Source organism: Schistocerca serialis, chromosome 9, assembly GCF_023864345.2.
Source record: "Schistocerca serialis cubense isolate TAMUIC-IGC-003099 chromosome 9, iqSchSeri2.2, whole genome shotgun sequence".
Classification (NCBI taxonomy): Eukaryota; Metazoa; Arthropoda; class Insecta; order Orthoptera; family Acrididae; genus Schistocerca; species Schistocerca serialis.
In genome coordinates this window covers 342,690,727-342,711,637 of record NC_064646.1, presented here as the reverse complement: position 1 = coordinate 342,711,637, position 20,911 = coordinate 342,690,727, and the positions used below count along the sequence as shown (strand labels likewise).

At 43.4% G+C, this 20,911-nt stretch overlaps 1 protein-coding gene across 1 annotated transcript in view; it reads left to right on the top strand.

Moving 5' to 3' along the window:
- LOC126419279 (U-scoloptoxin(16)-Er12a-like) overlaps window positions 1–20,911 on the top strand; it is a 105,158-nt gene that overhangs the window by 65,693 nt on the left and 18,554 nt on the right. Inside the window, exon 2 of the mRNA XM_050086448.1 lies at window positions 10,012–10,106. Within this exon, the coding sequence (XP_049942405.1) occupies window positions 10,016–10,106 (91 nt within the window). The 5' untranslated portion in view covers window positions 10,012–10,015. The remainder of the gene's footprint in view (window positions 1–10,011; window positions 10,107–20,911) is intronic.

Sequence of the window (20,911 nt, the reverse complement as noted above, 5' to 3'; positions counted from 1 at the left end):
TAGAAAACTTTAAAAATTTTCACATACAAATTTGGAGGCATTACTTTTCAACACACTCTCATAATACAGAGACCTTCCTCATGGATCGCTCTCTCGACTAGTGAAAGCTGTATCAAAATCCCTACAATAAATGCTAAGATGAGCCTTCCCATACTCACAGAAAATCTGGGCGGGGTCAATAAATCATGCCCAAGAAGACTAGGATAGTGAACCTTCTTGCGCTTATCGCATTGTCCAGACATAACACGAGATTACGAGTGGAAGTTTGTATGTGAATAACCAAATTAAAGACGCTGTGGTCGAAGCTGCAGGAATCATTCCAATAAGTAGCTGGCGCAGTGATTAGCAAGCTGGATTCACATTCAGTAAGAGCAGGGTTGAAATCATGATTTAGGTTTTCCATCGTTTCACTAATTTGTTTAAGATAGAGGTCGGAGTGGTTTCTCTGAAATGGAAAGACCTGTTTTCTTTCATACTGGCCCTATCCGAGCTCGTGTTCCATTTCTAATGATCTCATTGTGGAGGTGACGTTAAACCCTGGTCTTCCTTTTACTGTGAGTGCAGCACGTTGATATGACGACCTGGTAGTCTTCCAGTTGAATTTCTCTCCTCGCCGAAGGAACGCAAGCGCAGTCTGGTGAGAGGTAAATCCGTCGACACACGGTCCGTGCTTTCGAACGACAACGTTGAGCGAGCCTAGTTCAACGTGCTACTAGACACTCACAAGGGAAACTTTCCATCACAACCCTCCCAGATTTACTGGTAAGATGACTCTATAGGATAGCCCGTCAAAAACTGAACACAGATGAAGCATGAAAACAGGAAGAAGGTGTGCTGAACTGTGAATAAAAGCAAAATAGAAACAGTGAACGGTCCAAGTAAAAGAAATGCAATAAAGAGCAAGCTGAAACAGCAACGGCGTCGTGTGTAAGTGGTCATAATGTTGGCCCGCTAAGAGGACAAGCCTTGTTCAAAACACCCTCGAGCCTTCTTCTTTCACATCTTTATGAACTGGCCGTCTGGTCATTGAAATGTTCGTTCTCTCTCTGTAGTCTTAGCAGTTGTCATACTACACGCTGGTTATACGGGGTGGTCCATTGATAGTGACCGAGCCAAATATCTCACGAAATAAGCACCAAACGAAAAAAGTACAAAGAACGAAACTCGTCTAGCTTGAAGGGGGAAACCAGATGACGCTATGGTTGGCCCGCTAGATGGCGCTGCCATAGGTCAAACGGATATCAACTGCGTTTTTTTAAGAATAGGAACCCCCATTTTTATTACATTATTCGTGTAGTACGTAAAGAAATATGAATGTTTTAGTTGGCCCACTTTTTTCGCTTTGTGATAGATGGCGCTGTAATAGCCACAAACGTATAAGTACGTGGTATCATGTAACATTCCACCAGTGCGGACCGTATTTGCTTCGTGATATATTACCCGTGTTAAAATGGACCGTTTACCAATTGCGGAAAAGGTCGATATCGTGTTGATGTATGGCTATTGTGATCGAAATGCCCAACGGGCGTGTGCTATGTATGCTGCTCGGTATCCTGGACGACATCATCCAAGTGTCCGGACCGTTCGCCGGATTGTTGCGTTATTTAAGGAAACAGGAAGTGTTCAGCCACATGTGAAACGTCAACCACGGCCTGCAACAAATGATGATGCCCAAGTAAGTGTTTTAGCTGCTCTCGCGGCTAATCCGCACGTCAGTAGCAGACAAACTGCGCGAGAATCGGGAATCTCAAAAACGTCGGTGTTGAGAATGCTACATTAACATCGATTGCACCCGTACCATATTTCTATGCACCAGGAATTGCATGGCTCCGACTTTGAACGTCGAGTACAGTTCTGCCCCTGGGCACAAGAGAAATTACGGGACGATGACAGATTTTTTTGCAAGCGTTCTATTTAGTGACGAATCGTCATTCACCAACAGCGGTAACGTAAACCGACGTAATATGCACTATTGGGCAACGGAAAATCCACGATGGCTGCGACAAGTGGAACATCAGCGACCTTGGTGTGTTAATGTATGGTGCGGCATTATGGGAAGAAGGATAATTGGTCCCCATTTTATCGATAGCAATCTAAATGGTGCAATGTATGCTGATTTCCTACGTAATGTTCTACCGATGTTACTACAAGATGTTTTGCTGCATGACAGAATGGCGATGTACTTCCAACATGATGGATGTCCGGCACATAGCTCGCATGCGGTTGAAGCTGTATTGAATAGCAAATTTCATGACAGGTGGATTGATCGTCGAAGCACCATACCATGGCCCGCACGTTCACCGGATGTGACGACCTCGGATTTCTTTCTGTGGGGAAAGTTGAAGGATATTTGCCATCGTGATCCACCGACAACGCTTGACAACATGCGTCAGCGCATTGTCAATGCATGTGCGAACATTACGGAAGGCGAACTACTCGCTGTTGAGAGGAATGTCGTTACACGTATTGCCAAATGCATTGAGGTTGACGGACATAATTTTGAGCATTTATTGCATTAATGTGGTGTTTACAGGTAATCACGCTGTAACAGCATGCGTTCTCAGAAATGATAAGTTCACAAAGGTACATGTATCACATTGGAACAACCGAAATAAAATGTTCAAAAGTACCTACGTTCTGTGTTTTAATTTAAAAAACCTACCTGTTACTAACTGTTTGTCTAAAATTATGAGCCATGTGATTGTGACTATTACAGCGCCATCTATCACAAAGCGAAAAATGTGGGCCAACTAAAACATTCATATTTCTTTAGGTACTACACGAATATGTAATAAAAATGGGGGTTCCTATTTAAAATAACGCAGTTGATATCCGTTTGACCTATGGCAGCGCCATCTAGCGGACCAACCATAGCGCCATCTGGTTTCCCCCTTCAAGCTAGACAAGTTTCGTTCTTTGTAGTTTTTTCGTTTGACGTTTATTTCGTGAGATATATAGTCAGGTCACGATCAATAGACCACCCTGCAGAATATGAGACATGTGGTAAGAATACGTTACCGTCGCATGTAAGTGTGATGAATAGTGAGAGCAGGTGAGATACAACACAGAAGTCTGACTTCCAAAACGGAACGCAACTTCAAAAACGTTAAAAACACATGTTTTGACAGAGCACAGAGAATCTGTGTGATTGTGAAACTGTTGCGTACAAGGCTGCAGCTTATGTGAGAAACTATTATGTTTTCATCATTTCCTTGGGAATGATCACATTCACGTTCATACGAACATCTATACCGTGCAAGGAGGCATATCTCACTCACTTACCACTCGTACAAATTAGGCGCGTCGATAAGAGATTCCTGTCGTGTGATACACGTACTAATGCCGTGTATGACACACCAGACATGTTTTCCGGTGGAAGATTTGGTTGATTTGTCGCCTTGTCATCAAACATTGCGGTTCCAATTCGAAAGCAACTTTCTTTCGGCTGCTAATAGAGTAGTTGCGCACAATCAACTGTCATTACAGGTCGTAACCACTTAACCACAACACCATTTCTCTGCTCGGTTCCTCTATATTGCACTTCTTGTTCTTGGAACTTTTTACCGTATCTATTTAGCTCCTTTTTCACTCCAGTACACCTCTTTCCTGTTGTCATGCTTGATCTGTGTTCAGTTTTTGACGGGCTATCCACTGGGTTCTCTTACTAATAAATCTGAGTGGCGTGCGATGGAGAGCTTCCCTCGTCAGAAACGATGCGACTTGTGCGTTCGATACGTGGTACAACCGATAGCAGCGTACTCCAGCGGCAGTTGTCGGCTGTATCTGGCTCACACATCGCACAGTTTACTAAATGTACGGGCGTAAAATTCCTATGTTAGCTCTGTTAAAGCGCACGCGTCTCCCTTGTCAATATGATAGTCATGTTGTTCTGTCTGAAGTATACATAAATAAAAACTATAATATCCATGGACATATTATAACCAAAAAAGGAACGTACTATATCCAGACAATAAGGATATCGACTTACTGAAAGTTCCAATACAAATAGTGCAATACAAATTTAGTTCTCCACCAGATAAAAATTTATTTCATCATTCTCACTTTTTACTGACATCCTAAGGTCATTCTTACTCGATCACTGTTCCTGTTCAGAAGCAAAATCTTTACAACGTATAAAATGAAAAACTTTAAACATGAAGGAAGCAATACCTTGAAATACTGCAAGCTGTCTTGTAGATTAAGCAAATAGAATAAATCCACTCCTCAAAAAGAGCGCACTTATATTTACATAACATCGAATATTATACGAGGATAATCCCAAAAGTAAGGTCTCCTATTTTTTATAAGTACATAGACCTGTTTATTTCGACAATGGTTTACATCAGTTTACAGCTTGAGCATTTAGCTATTTTTCGACTTAATCACCTTGTATGCCCATGACATACCAGCTCGCCACCATGCTGTTCAGAAAGTTAAGAACCTCTTCTTTCACCTCGTCGTAGGAGCTGAATCGCTTTCGGCCAAATGTTCTTTTAACCTAGGGAACAGGTGAGTCGCTGGGCGCCAAGTCAGGACTATAGAGTGGGTGGGTGATTATGTTCCACTGAAACGGTTGCAGGAGAGCAACGGTTTGCCGAGCGATGTGTGGGCGAGCGTTGTCATAGGGAATGTGTACGCCCTTGCCCAACATTCCTCTTCTCCGGTTCTGAATTGCCCGTTTGAGTTTTTTCAGAGTCTTACAGTACCTCTCAGCGTTATTTTTGGTTCCAGCGATTCAGCTCCGACGATGAGATGAAGGAAGAGGTTCATAACTTTCTGAACAGCATGGCGGCGAGCTGGTATGACATGGACGTACAAAAACTGCCACTGCGTCTACAAAAATGCATCGACAGAAATGGTGATTATGTCGAAAAATAGCTAAATGTTCAAGCTGTAAATTGGTGTAAATCATTCTAGAAATAAACAGATCTATGTGCTTATAAAAAAATAACCTTACTTTTGGGATTACCCTCGTAGAATACACTTTTATTAAACTAATAAGAAACTATTAGAAACGATTAGCAAACACGAAGGCTATTAAAAAAACCTTTGGATCCAGTGGGACACAAACCAGCAACATGTCACCCAATACCTTGCAATTCATTTACTATGCCGACCATGAGTGTCATCGACCGTACTTCGCATGTTAACGTCTCCTGAAAGCTTTAACCGTAAATATGTTGTTAATTAACATTTAATTATAACAAATTGTACTAAGGACATTGCATTTCTTATGGATCCTCACAGTGTCATTGCCTTGAAACGGCATACTTTCATAATACGCAAGCTACACTGAAGCGCCAAAGAAACTGATATAGACACGCGTATTCATTGTAAATAGGCAGAATACGGCGCTGAGGTCAACGCCTATATAGGACAAGTGTCTGGAGCAGTTGTTGGATCGCTTACTGCTGCTACAATGACAACTTATCAAGATTTAAGTGAATATGCGAGGTGGAAAACAGCGTCTCAGAGGTAGCGATGAAGTGGGGATTTTCTCATACGACCATTTCACGAGTGTACCGTGAATATCAAGAATCCGATAAAACATCAAATCTCCAGAGCCTTACATCGCTGCGGCCGGAAAAGGATCCTGCGAAAACGGGACCAACGACGACTGAATAGAATCCTTCAACTTGACAGAAGTGCAACCCTTCCGCAAATTGCTGGAGATATTAGTGCTGGGCCATCAAGTGCCAACGTGCGAACCATTCAACGAAACATCACCGATATGGGCTTTCGGAGCCGAAGGCCCACTCGTGTACCCTTGATGACTGTACGACACAAAGCTTTACGCTTCGCCTGGGCCCGTCATGGATCCGTCAACACCGACACTGGACTGTTGATAACTGGAATCATGTTGCCTCGTCGGACGAGTCTCGTTTCAAATTGTATAGAGCGGATGGGCGTGTACGTGTATGCAGATAACCTCATGAATCCATGGACCCTGCATGTTAGAAGGGGATTGTTCAAGCTGGTGGAGGGTCTGTAATGGTGTGGGGCATGTGCAGTTGCTGTGATATGGGACCCCTGATATGTATAGATATGATTCTGGCAGGTGACACGTACGTAAGCATCCTGTCTGATCACCTGCATCCATCCGTGTCCGTTGTACATTCCGACGGACTAGGATAATTCCAGCAGGACAATGCGACACCCCACACGTCCGGAATTACTACAGAATGGGTCCAGGAACATTCTTCTGAGTTTAAAAACTTTTGCTGGCTACCAAACTCCCCAGACATGAACATTATTGAACATATCTGGGATGCCTTGCAACGTGCTGTTCAGAAGAGATCTCCACCCCCTCATACTCTTACGGATTTACCGACAGCTCTGCAGGATTGATGGTATCAGTTCCCTCCAGCATTACTTCACACATTAGTCGTGTCCTTGTCATGTCGTTCAAGCCGCGGGGGTCCTACACGATAATAGGTAGGTGTACCAGTTTCTTTGGCTCTTCAGTGTACAATAATTCTTTAGTCACCAATGTGACGTTTCCCCTCATTTTATTACAACAATTCATAAAATTAACGACAGGTTTTCGAGAGATACTCAATTTGCTGACGCGCATATATGCCTCTGGGTTTCAACGGAGTGTTAATACGGCGTCTCGTGATTCTGCACTGAAGAGATGTCGTCATGGGACAGGTGGCGTTCTTCCATCTCATTGGTCAATGCACACATCTAGAACATCTGTCATGCTAGATATTGCTCTTCACTTTCGGAAAGATCCGCTCTGGCTCTGAGCACTATGGGACTTAACTTCTGAGTTCATCAGTCCCCTAGAACTTAGAACTACTTAAACCTAACTAACCTAAGGACATCACACACATCCATGCCTGAGGCAGGATTCGAACCAGCGACTGTAGCGGTCGCACGGTTCCAGACTGTAGCACCTAGAACCGCTCGGCCACTCCGGCCGGCGAAAGATTCGCCATCGTACTTCTTATACGCTATGACGTCAGCAACTCGGCTCGCTCAACGCTTGAATGCACGGTCTTTTGCAGACGGCATTAAGGAGTGCGTCACGCGAAAGGGAAATTGCCGAAGCTGCCCGCGCCGAGTGAGCGGCCTTGGCTGTCGCTCTGTGTCGACACACACCGGCGATGGGCCAGCGGGCTGGCTGCTGGGAATGATGTCACGAGAGTCGGCCTCAAGCCCCGCAGCCGTTGGCGATGGACGGCGAATTGGACCGAATGAGGATGTGCCGCTAACTATAGAACGACCGTGTTTCTCACCCCCGTCCCCAGCCCACACCGAGCATATTTTGATAGATAACGATTTCGGGACATCTACTCGTAGTATGCCAGGTGTATGGTCACGCTACGTCATCTACTGGTTCCCATTTGAGCGCTCATTGCGAATGGGGAACTTTACTTCCGAAAGGATAATGCATCTCTAAAGTAGCAGCGACACTACAGCGTCCATCACCAGAACGCTGTGTAGGACGAAGAGGTGCGACCGAGATTCCAATATATTCTCTTCATCGAGCGACGCCGGAGTGAAGCCTGTAGAGAATCCTAACAGTAGCAGTATACCATCGAACAGTAACTACAATATGATGGCGAAACATGAAGAAGTGAAATGACTCGTATACCAGTCGCAGTAGAGCCTCTGACAAATGCTGCGATGCTGGTGGTGCTCGATTTGAACAAGTACATTGAATTTGTAAGTCACAAGCCACTGACGTTCGTATTAGTGTAGTACAGGGCTACTATAAATGATTCATTCGTTTTAGAAGCTGTATATTATACAAAGTATTACATACACAAATATGATTGATGAAGGAATAGAACCGCAAACTCATCAAGTTTACATTGTGCACTCTACAAATGTTCTATGAGTCACACGACACACGTCGAACCAATAGTATTGTTGCTTCCATACCTTATGCTGTACATCCTGTTACCTTCTCTGATCTGTTCGAGTGTTTTGGCAGTGGGGATACGTAAACACCGTCCTTATCGTACAACCCTTCCCCTCCTCTCCCAAACAAAACAGTCATAAGGTCTTAGGTCAGGCGGTCTGTGGGACAAAGGAAACAGAGCCTCATCTTCACCAGTACGCTCAATTCAACGATGCCGATGTTTGTCGTTTAGGTAGCGACGAATATTGGTACTCCAATGAGAGGATGCCGCGTCTTGTTGGATTAAGCATAAAATAAAAAGTGACTGGTAGCAGAAACTTGAAATAAATAATTATCCCACAAAGTCACGGTGCACAAACATAGCCATTATGGCTGAAAATAATAATAGTAATAAACATGAGAACATCTCCCACAGAACATACACCACTCAAATATATAAAAAAACTTCTTTGCTTTAATTGTTGCGACCCCAATTTTCGTGTTATATTTTCGTGTCACTCTCTCCCCTATTTGGCGATAATGCAAAACGAACTGCCCTTCTTTGAAATTTTTCGATGTCCTCAGACAGTTATACATTACTGGCCATTAAAATTGCTACACCACGAAGATGATGTGCTACAGACTCGAAATTTAACCAACAGGAAGAAGATGCTGTGATATGCAAATGATTAGCTTTTCAGAGCATTCACACAAGGTTGGCGCCGGTGGCGACACCTACACTTTGCTGACATGAGGAAAGTTTCCAACCGATTTCTCATACACAAACAGTAGCTGACCGGCATTGCCTGGTGAAACGTTGTTGCGATGCCTCGTGTAAGGAGGAGAAATTCGTACCAACACGTTTCCGACTTTGATAAAGGTCGGATTGTAGCCTATCGCGATTGCAGTTTATCGTATCTTGATATTGCTGCTCACGTTGGTCGAGATCCAATGACTGTTAGCAGAATATGGAATCGGTGGGTTCAGGAGGATAATACGGAACGCCGTGCTGGATCCCAGCGGCCTCGTATCACTAACAGTCGAAATGACAGGCATCTTATCCGCATGGCTGTAACGGATCGTGCAGCCACGTCTCGATCCCTGAGTCAACAGATGAGGACATTTGCAAGACAACAACCATCTGCGCGAACAGTTCGACGACGTTTGCAGCAGCATGGACTATCAGCTCGGAGACGATGGTTGCAGTTACCCTTGACGCTGCATCACAGACAGGAGCGCCTGCGATGGTGTACTCAACGACGAACCTGGGTGCATGAATGGCAAAACGTCATTTTTACGGATGAATCCAGGTTCTGTTTACAGCATCATGATGGTCGCATCCGTGTTTGGCGACATCGGGATGAACGCACATTGAAAGCGTGTATTCGTCATCGCCATACTGGCGTATCACCCGGTGTGATGGTATGGGGTGTAATTCGTTACACGTCTCGGTCACCTCTTGCTCGCATTGACGTCACTTTGAACAGTGGACGTTACATTTCAGATGTGTTACGACCCGTGGCTCTATCCTTCATTCGACCCCTGCGAAACCCTACATTTCAGCAGGATAATGCACGACCGCATGTTGCAGGTCCTGTACGGGCCTATCTGGATACAGAAAATGTTCGACTGTTGCCCTGGCCAGCACATTCTCCACATCTCTCATCAATTGAAAACGTCTGGTCAATGGTGACCGAGCAACTGGCTCGTCACAATACGCCAGTCACTACTCGTGACGAACTGTGGTATCGTGTTGAAGCTGCATGGGCAGCTGTACTGGTACGCGCCATCCAAGCTCTGTTTGACTCAAGGCCCAGGAGTATCAAGGCCGTTATTACGGCCAGATGTGGTTGATGTGGGTACTGATTTCTCAGGATCTATGCACCCAAATTGCATGCAAATGTAATCAGATGTCAGTTCTCGTATAATATATTTGTCTGCATCTGCATTTCTTCTTTGTGTAGCAATTTTAATGGCCAGTAGTGTAAGTGTTTCAATAGCAGTGCCCTGTTATAGTATCAAGTAATGTGTTGTAGTGTGAGAACTGAAGCGGTATCGTAAGATAGCGGGCCTGGAACTGAAATGAGGCCTCTGTTTCCGTACACGCGGCTCAGTGCCTGAATCCTCTAGTGTGACGCTAAGCAGTTGTGTGTGTGTTGCAGAGACATGAAGCCGATGTACGGACTGCTGGCCGCCGCGCTGCTGGTGGCTGCCGTCTGCGCCTGGGAGCGCGAGGAGGAGGTCAACGAGAACCCCAGTGAGTACCGCCGGCACACCCGCCTCACTCCGCTGCTTGCAGCACCCCGTGGTTGTCGCTGCACAGAGGCAGTCGCTAACTTCGTGTCTTTACTGGGCCCGCCTACGTATAGTGGTGGCATCGTGTTCCGCATAGGCTGAAATGCATCGGTGCGATTACTTACATTTACAAAAAGAGACACTAGTTCCTGCTGAAAAAGTGCTGACGGAGAGAGATGCCGCAATGGTGAATGCACCGGACTCGCATACGAGAGGAGCAATGTTCAAATCCCCTCTTGCCGTGCAGGTTTAGTTTCCACCTAAGCATGAACCGAATGTTGGGATGGTTCCCCTGGAAAGAATGGGGTTGCTTTCCTTCGCCATCCTTCTCTAGTCACAGATTGTATTCCATCTCTAATGATTTCGTCGTCACAGGGGTGTTATATCATGCCCTTCCTCACCAAAGAACTTCAATGCATGTAAAAAAGATTTGTTTCCGGTGACTAATTCAAGATATTTGATCGAGGAAATCACTGCATTTTCTTGCTAAAGTATCATCATCTGGAATTAATGAGACAGCTAATAATTGGCTCATGCCAAGCTTAAATAAAAATAAGTCAGAACCTTGTGCTGCGCACAACAAGGTTCAATCCAACGTGCATTATTGTTTGTCATATTTATAAACTACGTCCCACTTAATACACGTTGTTGTTGTTCTTGTAGTCTTCAGTCCTGAGACTGGTTTGATGCAGCTCTCCATGCTGCTCTATCCTGTGCAAGCTTCTTCATCTCCCAGTACCTACTGCAACCTACATCTTTCTGAATCTGCTTAGTGTACTCATCTCTTGGTCTCCTTCTACGGTTTTTACCCCCCACGCTGCCCTCCAATACTAAATTGGTGATCCCTTGATGCCTCAGAATATGTCATACCAAACGATCCCTTCTTCTAGACAAGTTGTGCCACAAACTCCTCCTCTCCCCAATCCTGTTCAATACCTCCTCATTAGTTATGTGATCTACCCATCTAATCTTCAGCATTCTTCTGTAGCACCACATTTCGAAAGCTTCTATTCTCTTCTTGTACAAACTATTTATCACTTCCATACATGACTACACTCCATACAAATACTTTTAGAAACCACTTCCTGACACTTAAATCTATACTCGACATTAACAAATTTCTCTTCTTCAGAAACGCTTTCCTTGCCATTGCCAGTCTACATTTCATATACTCTTTACTTCGACCATCATCAGTTATTTTGCTTCCCAAATAGCAAAACTCCTTTATTACTTTAAGTGTCTCATTTCCTAATCTAATTCCATCAGCATCACCCGAGGCAACTCGACTACATTCCATTATCCTCGTTTTGCATTTGTTGATGTTCATCTCATATCCTCCTTTCAAGACACTATCCATTCCGTTCAGCTGCTCTTCAGGTTCTTTGCTGTCTCTGACAGAATTACAATGTCATCGGCGAACCTCAAAGTTTTTATTTCTTCTCCATGGATTTTAATACCTACTCCGAATTTTTCTTTTGTTTCCTTTACTGCTTGCTCAATATACAGACTGAATAACATCTGGGAGAGGTTACAACCCTGTCTCACTCCCTTCCCAACCACTGCTTCCCTTTCATGCCCTCGACTCTTATAACTGCCATCTGGTTTCTGTACAAATTGTAAATAGCGTTTCGCTCCCTGTATTTTACCCCTGCCACCTTCAGAATTAATACAGAATTAACTGTTATTGAAGGTAACAAAAGGCTTAATCAATTCCAGTACAAACAGAGGTAGAAGATTATGTCTTTAAAACTTATGAGTGGCCTGCTGCAAACAGGGCGATTCCGTGACGTTACGTACTTTCAGTGATGATAGAGAGGGGTAAATGTATCCATCTGAGGTAAGGATCCCAGGTCCGGAAGCGATAGAGTTGAAAACTATAATGAAATGGCTCTGAGCACTATGGGACTCAACTGCTGTGGTCATAAGTCCCCTAGAACTTAGAACTACTTAAACCTAACTAACCTAAGGACATCACACACATCCACGCCCGAGGCAGGATTCGAACCTGCGACCGTAGCGGTCGTGCGGTTCCAGACTGTAGCGCCTTTAACCGCTCGGCCACCCTGGCCGGCACAAAACTACACTCCTGGAAATGGAAAAAAGAACACATTGACACCGGTGTGTCAGACCCACCATACTTGCTCCGGACACTGCGAGAGGGCTGTACAAGCAATGATCACACGCACGGCACAGCGGACACACCAGGAACCGCGGTGTTGGCCGTCGAATGGCGCTAGCTGCGCAGCATTTGTGCACCGCCGCCGTCAGTGTCAGCCAGTTTGCCGTGGAAGACGGAGCTCCATCGCAGTCTTTAACACTGGTAGCATGCCGCGACAGCGTGGACGTGAACCGTATGTGCAGTTGACGGACTTTGAGCGAGGGCGTATAGTGGGCATGCGGGAGGCCGGGTGGACGTACCGCCGAATTGCTCAACACGTGGGGCGTGAGGTCTCCACACTACATCGATGTTGTCGCCAGTGGTCGGCGGAAGGTGCACGTGCCCGTCGACCTGGGACCGGACCGCAGCGACGCACGGATGCACGCCAAGACCGTAGGATCCTACGCAGTGCCGTAGGGGACCGCACCGCCACTTCCCAGCAAATTAGGGACACTGTTGCTCCTGGGGTATCGGCGAGGACCATTCGCAACCGTCTCCATGAAGCTGGGCTACGGTCCCGCACACCGTTAGGCCGTCTTCCGCTCACGCCCCAACATCGTGCAGCCCGCCTCCAGTGGTGTCGCGACAGGCGTGAATGGAGGGACGAATGGAGACGTGTCGTCTTCAGCGATGAGAGTCGCTTCTGCCTTGGTGCCAATGATGGTCGTATGCGTGTTTGGCGCCGTGCAGGTGAGCGCCACAATCAGGACTGCATACGACCGAGGCACACAGGGCCAACACCCGGCATCATGGTATGGGGAGCGATCTCCTACACTGGCCGTACACCACTGGTGATCGTCGAGGGGACACTGAATAGTGCACGGTACATCCAAACCGTCATCGAACCCATCGTTCTACCATTCCTAGACCGGCAAGGGAACTTGCTGTTCCAACAGGACAATGCACGTCCGCATGTATCCCGTGCCACCCAACGTGCTCTAGAAGGTGTAAGTCAACTACCCTGGCCAGCAAGATCTCCGGATCTGTCCCCCATTGAGCATGTTTGGGACTGGATGAAGCGTCGTCTCACGCGGTCTGCACGTCCAGCACGATCGCTGGTCCAACTGAGGCGCCAGGTGGAAATGGCATGGCAAGCCGTTCCACAGGACTACATCCAGCATCTCTACGATCGTCTCCATGGGAGAATAGCAGCCTGCATTGCTGCGAAAGGTGGATATACACTGTACTAGTGCCGACATTGTGCATGCTCTGTTGCCTGTGTCTATGTGCCTGTGGTTCTGTCAGTGTGATCATGTGATGTATCTGACCCCAGGAATGTGTCAATAAAGTTTCCCCTTCCTGGGACAATGAATTCACGGTGTTCTTATTTCAATTTCCAGGAGTGTATAATCGAAACTCATTCTGATACCTCTGACGGTGGACCTCTACTACTGCAGACTCTTTGCTTTCCAGTTTTGGCAGGAGGCAGTGTGCACCGAAACAAGAAAAAACGTCCAGTAAAACGGGTTTTAGAATTCATACCTCCAGAACTGTGAGTAGTTGTTCATCATAGCTATTGTAAAGCCTTCTCTTCTGCTGAAGAAGTGCTTAAGCTCTTAAGGTATGCTGTAGGGAGCACATTGTGCTCATGTGGGAGCGATCTAGATGCTTGTAAAACAATAAACTGGTAGGCAAGATCACAGGAATTCTTTTTATTCCATGATTACCGGTTTCGGCGAAACTAAACTCGCCATCATCGGATCTTAGGACACATACAGGTTTGCCTTGATGTTGTAACCTGTATGTGTCCTAACATCCGATGATGGTGTCTTTAGTTTCGCCGACCCGTTAATCATGGAATAAAAAGAATTCCTGCGATCTTGACTACCAGTTTACTGTCTTAAGGTATGCGTTTCTTGTCCCTTGTTTACAAGACGTTTTTTTCTTGGTCCATACTACTTCCTCCCATAATTGGAAAGCAAATATCCTGCAGTAGAAGAGGCCCACTGTCAGATTAAAAGAACAAAGGTCGCTTGTAACTTTACATCAGTCGTTTCCGGACCAGGGTTCCTTCCTCAGACTGATACATTTATTCTTCTCTATCGTCCCTGAAAGTTTGTGACGTCGCCATGTAATCACACTGTACAGCCACGGTTTTAAATACACTATAAACACACATACAACCTGCTAAGGTCTCCACATAAGAAGGTACGCCATCGTTGATAAATTGAGTATGTCGGCCGATAAGGCAAAATCACCAAAGGTTTTGAGTGTACAAATTAAAGAGAACTAAATCACAAGAAACAGCTTCTGGAGCTTCGTAATCAACTTAGTTCAGGTACTTTCTAACTCATGAGTACGGTGGTGGTGCTGGCTGTCTAGCGTTCAATAATTTTATCTAAGATGATACACTTTGAAAGCCGAGAATATATTATCCTGTTATATGCAGAGAAAAGCTCGCGGGACAGCTACTTTTATAATTACAAGTGTTGGAAAGAGATAATACTGAAACACTCTACAGCTTCAAATATCTTGAGAGGATCTTTCAGTTAGTAACTGGTGAAAGTAAAGCCAAGACTACATGAAACACGATAGCTAATGATTTCATAGGGCGAACGACATCTATACGAGGAAGTCCCCTATTGGCAAGTTAAACTCTCACAACAACATTATCACAGTAATAGAGTATCTACAGCCAAGTGAAACTCTTAGAATTATAAGAAAGGCAAGGTTAAGAGAAGCTCAGAGGCTTGAACAGTACGTTCTTCGCAAATTAGAGCGTCCAAAGGTTTGGTGGTTAGTACCATAGAGGCTAAGAGGCATAAAATAACCTTACCAGGAAAGGGATCGTGCCATGAAATATTTTAGAAAACTAAAATTACACGGAGACTTTTTTAGAATGAACGAGAAAGGTTCTTGCAAAATAAATCTTCAAAATTCTGAGTCAGAGATCTTAAGTTCCATACAGATGATTCTGAAATGTTACGAAAGACACAAGGAAGATTAGATTAAAGAGGGAAGACATCAAGTACTACAGATGGCATATACATAAAGTAGTAAGAACAGTTCTGGGTAAATGAGAAGACAGACAGTCAAGGAACTCTATTTTGAGAGTCTAACCGGCGAAGAAGATCTCCAGTAATGTAAAAATGGTGTTCAACGAGGTCCCCAATACAGAAACAAACAGGTAGAAGGACGCCATTCATTCATTCCTTTGTACCAAACAAGACACTTTCTGAGGTGTTGGTGCACAGTGCTACAACCAAAGTCGTTAATCACTTACCTAATTACATAAAGTGCCCGACATACAGGAGAGTTAAATTTGAAATCATATTGAAGAAGTTTTGAATACATCGGAAAAGTGGTATTTTACCCCATGGAGTGATAACACTTCATTCTTTGAGTAGCATCGTCCATTGCATTTAACTCGAAAGGCACATAGTCCATTTGGGACTCCACTCAGGTAACAGGCGGAAAAAGTATACTATCTCTATTACGGTTTTAAGGAAAATGTCTTTGGCACGATTAACTGAAGTGTCTCCGCTTAAGTTAAACTTCATTGACCACACTTTGTTCAGTTGTTATCTGGTGGTTTTCGATATTAGAAGACTTCTGTAGTAACCTTGCTGTCTTTGTCCCCAGAGAGAATTATTGCAAGTTATTGCAACTGACCTCAAGTTGTTCCGTTTTACTGCGGAACCGATAGCATTACAAAATGCTCTCAGAATTGATCCTCTTTCGAGGTTTTGAAACCTACTTTTAGTATCCATCAGAAAATGTATTGAAAACCCGAAATGGGACAGAAAAACGAGCATCCAAATTTGAAATGTTAAGAGAACCAGTGCAACATTAGCAGAGAGAAAGGATTTTTTTTCTCTGGGGCCCAGTTCTTGTACGTATGGTTACAATGACGATCAGTAGGTGTTGCAGGTCGGTGTCTCTGGGCCTATATGTACCTCAATCTATCTCCTTCCGATTTCAAGATGATTCTAAAACTGGCCTGTGAGAAATGGGTAGAAGATTGACGCCTTTTAGTCAGCCATAAATGTTAACATTAGACTAAGATTCAACTCATGATCATAAACTCTTTCTCTGGTTCCGAAAATTCCAGATGAAACCGAAGCTAATAACCATCCTGATAAGTAACAGCACCAACATTCTTCACTGAATATAATAAAATTATTAAAATCCTCAAAAACAAAAGGTTTTATGGTTTTTGGTATTCCAGACAGATTCTTAAGAGTTGTCCGAACTTAGTAAGTACTGTTCTTAGTGATATATGTGATGCGTCATTAGAACAAGAAATTTTTCCAGACAGAAGTATATTATTGATCAATTTGTTTATAAGAAAGGTGACTAGAAACACGTGAATAATTATAGTCAAATTTCCTCACTGACTTTTTTTCCCAAAATATTTTAAAAAGTAATGTACTCTTGAGTAGTCTCACATTTATGTAGGAATAATATACTTATCACATTACAGTTTTGATTCCAGAAGGATTGCTCGACTGAAAATGCTATTTATACATTGTCATCAAACATGACAAACCTTAAATAATAAATTATCGCCAGATAGTGTTTTCTGTGATATTTCCAAGGCGTTTGATTGCTTACATCATTTTACTCTCTCAGAAAATCTTAACTTTTAGGAATTGATGGTTTTACAAACAACAAGTTTGACTCATATTAGCAAGCAGGATGTAAGAGGTTGTGCTGACTTATTCAAACAACGTTGGAAGAAGAGCAAAATTTTAATGAATGGGGAGAAATTACGAACGGAATCCCACAGGATTAAGTTTGGATCCACTCCTATTCCTTATCTAAGTGAATGACCTTAACATTGATCAAGCAAAATTCGTACTTCTTTCAGCCGATACTAGTTTTATAATTAATCCCATTAGAGAAAAAGCAACAGTTAATCGTGCCAAAGACATTATCAAGGGGTTCTGCGGTATTGAACTCTTTACGGAGAGTCCATTTTCAGATAACCACTTAATAATTCTTTGAAAAACATCATTAACAATGTCTTCTGTTGCTTTCGCGGAATGGGAAAGAATTGTCTAGTGTGTCACAGAAAGCTACATTGAGATACCAGAAGTGACAACAGTCAGGTTGGTATCGCACCGCTGTTCACGGCGTCTCAAGACATGTCTTCGGCCTGGAATGGCATTGACTGGAGTAGCATTTTCTTCGGGCATGAGCCTCGCTTTGAAGTGAGCCTTGATGACCAGCGAGGACGTGTCTCGAGACGCCTCAGACAGTGTAGTGATTGGATACCGACCTGACTGTCGCCTACCATACCGTCCAACAGCCAGCAGCGATGGTCTGACTCACAATTTCTTTCCATTTCAGGACCTCTTCAGTTGTCATCCGCACAGTGGTACGTCGACGACGTGCTACGTCCCGTTTTGTTGCCCTTCATGGCAAGCCATCCTGGTCTTACATTTCAGCAACATAATGCCTAGCCGCAATGGCAAAAGTTTCTACTGCTTGTCGTGCTTGTCAAACTCTGTCTTGGCCAGCAAGGTTGCCAAATCTCTCCCCCAAATTAAGAACGTTTGAGCATTATGAGCAGGGCGCTCCAACTAGTTCGAGATTTTAATGCTCTAGCTTACCACTTGGACAGAATTTGGCACGAAATCCATCAGAACACGTCCAAGAAGTTTATCAATCAATTCCAAGCCGAATAACTTCTTGCATAAGGACCGGAGATAGACCAACACGTTATTGACTTGCTCTTTCTCTCTTTCCCATTCGAAATTATAACCATTTGTTTGTCCGTACATGTTCATCACACCTGTCGATTTCCGTCCCATTCACATTGTTTCTTTATAGTGCGCTGTTGTTTTTATCTTATAGTGTATGATCGAAAGTCAAAAAGTAAATAGCTTTTCTAAGAATAGGAGAATGAGGAAGCACCGATCAGTCAAGGAAACAAAAGACTCAGAATTTGTCCATCTGAAATTTAAAATTTTTCTTGAAATGACAGATAAATATATTCTACTGCCTGTGGTCAATCCATTAGCACAGAATCTGCCAAACAAAAAACCAGCATTCTCCTACCCGTGGAACAATAACAATCTAATATTTATCTTATGTATTTTAATAATTTTGAAATTTAATTATTATATACATATATTTTATCCATTGTGTTAAAAATTCTTACAAATAATATAGCTTGAAATAATTTTAACCAGAAGAATGATATAAAAAATAGGCCTTGCGAGGAAATTAACTGAACAGTTACCAACGTGTTTAGCTTATTTGAGAGAGACAAATAAAAGTTTGAGTCTTTTTTTAAAATTAAAACTAAAGCTTAGGTCTACTACTTCTTCAATCAAATGCCACAAAAATAGTAAAATAGTTTATAGCTGAATCAGCCCCACTGCAAAGAGGACGGCTCCAAAGCCCACTGCTTGTACACCTGTACCACTCTTTGCCATTTTGCTCAAATTCCCCGCAAACGAACCACATTTCTTAATTTTTATTGCTTGGGAACCAAACTTTGAATTGTGGTTGCGTTTCTTAGCTTTCATCGTCATCGTTGGTTTCTTTCGTTTTGCCTATTTCGGCCTACGTTCCTTAAGGGATTTCGTGTTTAACAGTTTGCACTCCAGTTTTTTTTCTTTTGAGAACTTCCAATTAAAATTTCTGATTGTTTTGTGTGTTTTCCTCTGGTTTCTTTGGTTTGTTTTGACCTTCTGAAGATGGTGTTGGGCTTAGCTCTCCAAATTCTGAAACAGATCTACGTTTTGATTGAGAAGTGATATCAAGAATTTCTTTGGGCTGTGTCATTGGAGCCATCTGGCCACTGGAAGGTGATTTGGATGGCCTACTTGCCAAACAGGATCCTGAATGCGCCGAGTCACTCGACTTCGTTTTGCTCGTAGGTGATGTGCTCACTGGCTCGTCACTCACTTACGGCTATTCCTGGAATTTCATCATGTTACAAAATGGCTTCAGCTGGTAAGTAATCTTCATCTGTTACTGTATCTGGCTTCATAAGAAAATACCTGTTTGTTTGAACCCAGGAACAGCATTTCTAATAGTGGTTAATATGGAATGCGCAGTGTTAAACGCTCCCGCAGTATCATACAGGATTGTTTTCTGTAGGCATGTGGATCTGATATCACATTCACGTCGAAAGCCAGATTTCAAAGGTGAATACAATCAGACGTAGAGTGGCTGAAGCCGAAGAGACGATTATGGTGGGATCAGAGCATAATTATACCGTTATCATAAGGCAAATCATATGACTGGAAGGTGGCATGGGTACTATGATTCTCCAGAACCAAAAGTACTTTATTGTCTACGCTAGCCTTTGAGTGGTGAATGAAGTGCTTAAGCAGAGTAACGACTAAAGCTTCATTTGATCAACCATTACGGGAACAATCATAAAGCACAGATGGAGGGCCATCCTTTTGCAAATGTGGGGACGTTCTTTTTCGGGGGAATGTAAACATAGGCAGAATATTGTGCCCTCCAGCATTCATGCAAAAAATTACTGTTACCATTTTTCCTCGCTCCCATCTAACCACAGAGCCAAATCTTCTTTTCTTCTAGTGCCAATCACTTTTCCAGGTTCTTGGACAGTTGTCACTCCTGTCTCGTCCCTGTTAAAAATACGACCCAGTGTGAAAGCAGGTTTTGTCATCACAGCTCCCAAATTATCAAAAAATATTTTTCTTCCTGTCAGTTAAAGACTGTAAGACAGTATGATAATAAAGCCAGCTAAGCAGGAAATTTTGGAAAAATTGCTATGCACATTGTTTGCCTCGGCATATGGAGTTAGTCCACAAAAAGTATTGTCCATCAACTTTACTCGTTCAGCCTAAGCTGTCTCCTGCTCTTGAGGAAAAACTACTTTTCGACCAAAAAGTTGACCTCCTGAAATTTCGTTAAATTTCCTGTCACGCAATTTTTTGAATGGAATGTTGAATTATTTACTTGATGCCCTTATGGAACGCCCTTAATTGATAAATACTATTGCCTGTTGCAGCTTTTCCTCAGTCCGTTCTCCCCTGCCAGCAGTCCTTTTCCAAGTCCTAGGCATCATAAAGAGAATACACTTTCTTGCAATCTACTATAGTTAAAAGAAACACAGATATAAAAGGTCAATGCATTAGTATCTTTAAGTCTGTGAGGGTTTGTGACGATCACTCACTTGACCGGTGCTACCCAACATGTATACTACAGACTTTCATAATCTAACATTACAACAAGATAATTTAAAAACGTAAACCTTGATCTCAAATGATGTTGAAAATTTCACAAATACATCTGTACAATTAACCCATTAAAAATTCATGTGCAAACGTTACTTAAGTTGACTGAAAGACTTGAAGAAATAAGAAGGAATTTGTTTGAAGAGCACTTGTGTACTTCACTGCGACAACAATGCGAAAATTGATTAGTGGCCGATTGTAGTTAGTTCAGTGTTCAACCGGGTAGAATGTAGCGCTCACCACACTTCTCTAGGGCAGAATGTATTGACGTTAACAAACTAATCGCTGCCATCCGCTGATCGGTACCACCCCATTGTCTCTAAGTATTCTTTCCTAAATCGCGTGATATTCTTCAGATCGATAAGCATCTTGTACTACACACTTTCTAAAGCAGCCTGTGATCTTCTTCAGGGTTCAAGCTACATCCACATCAAATTTTGTCGA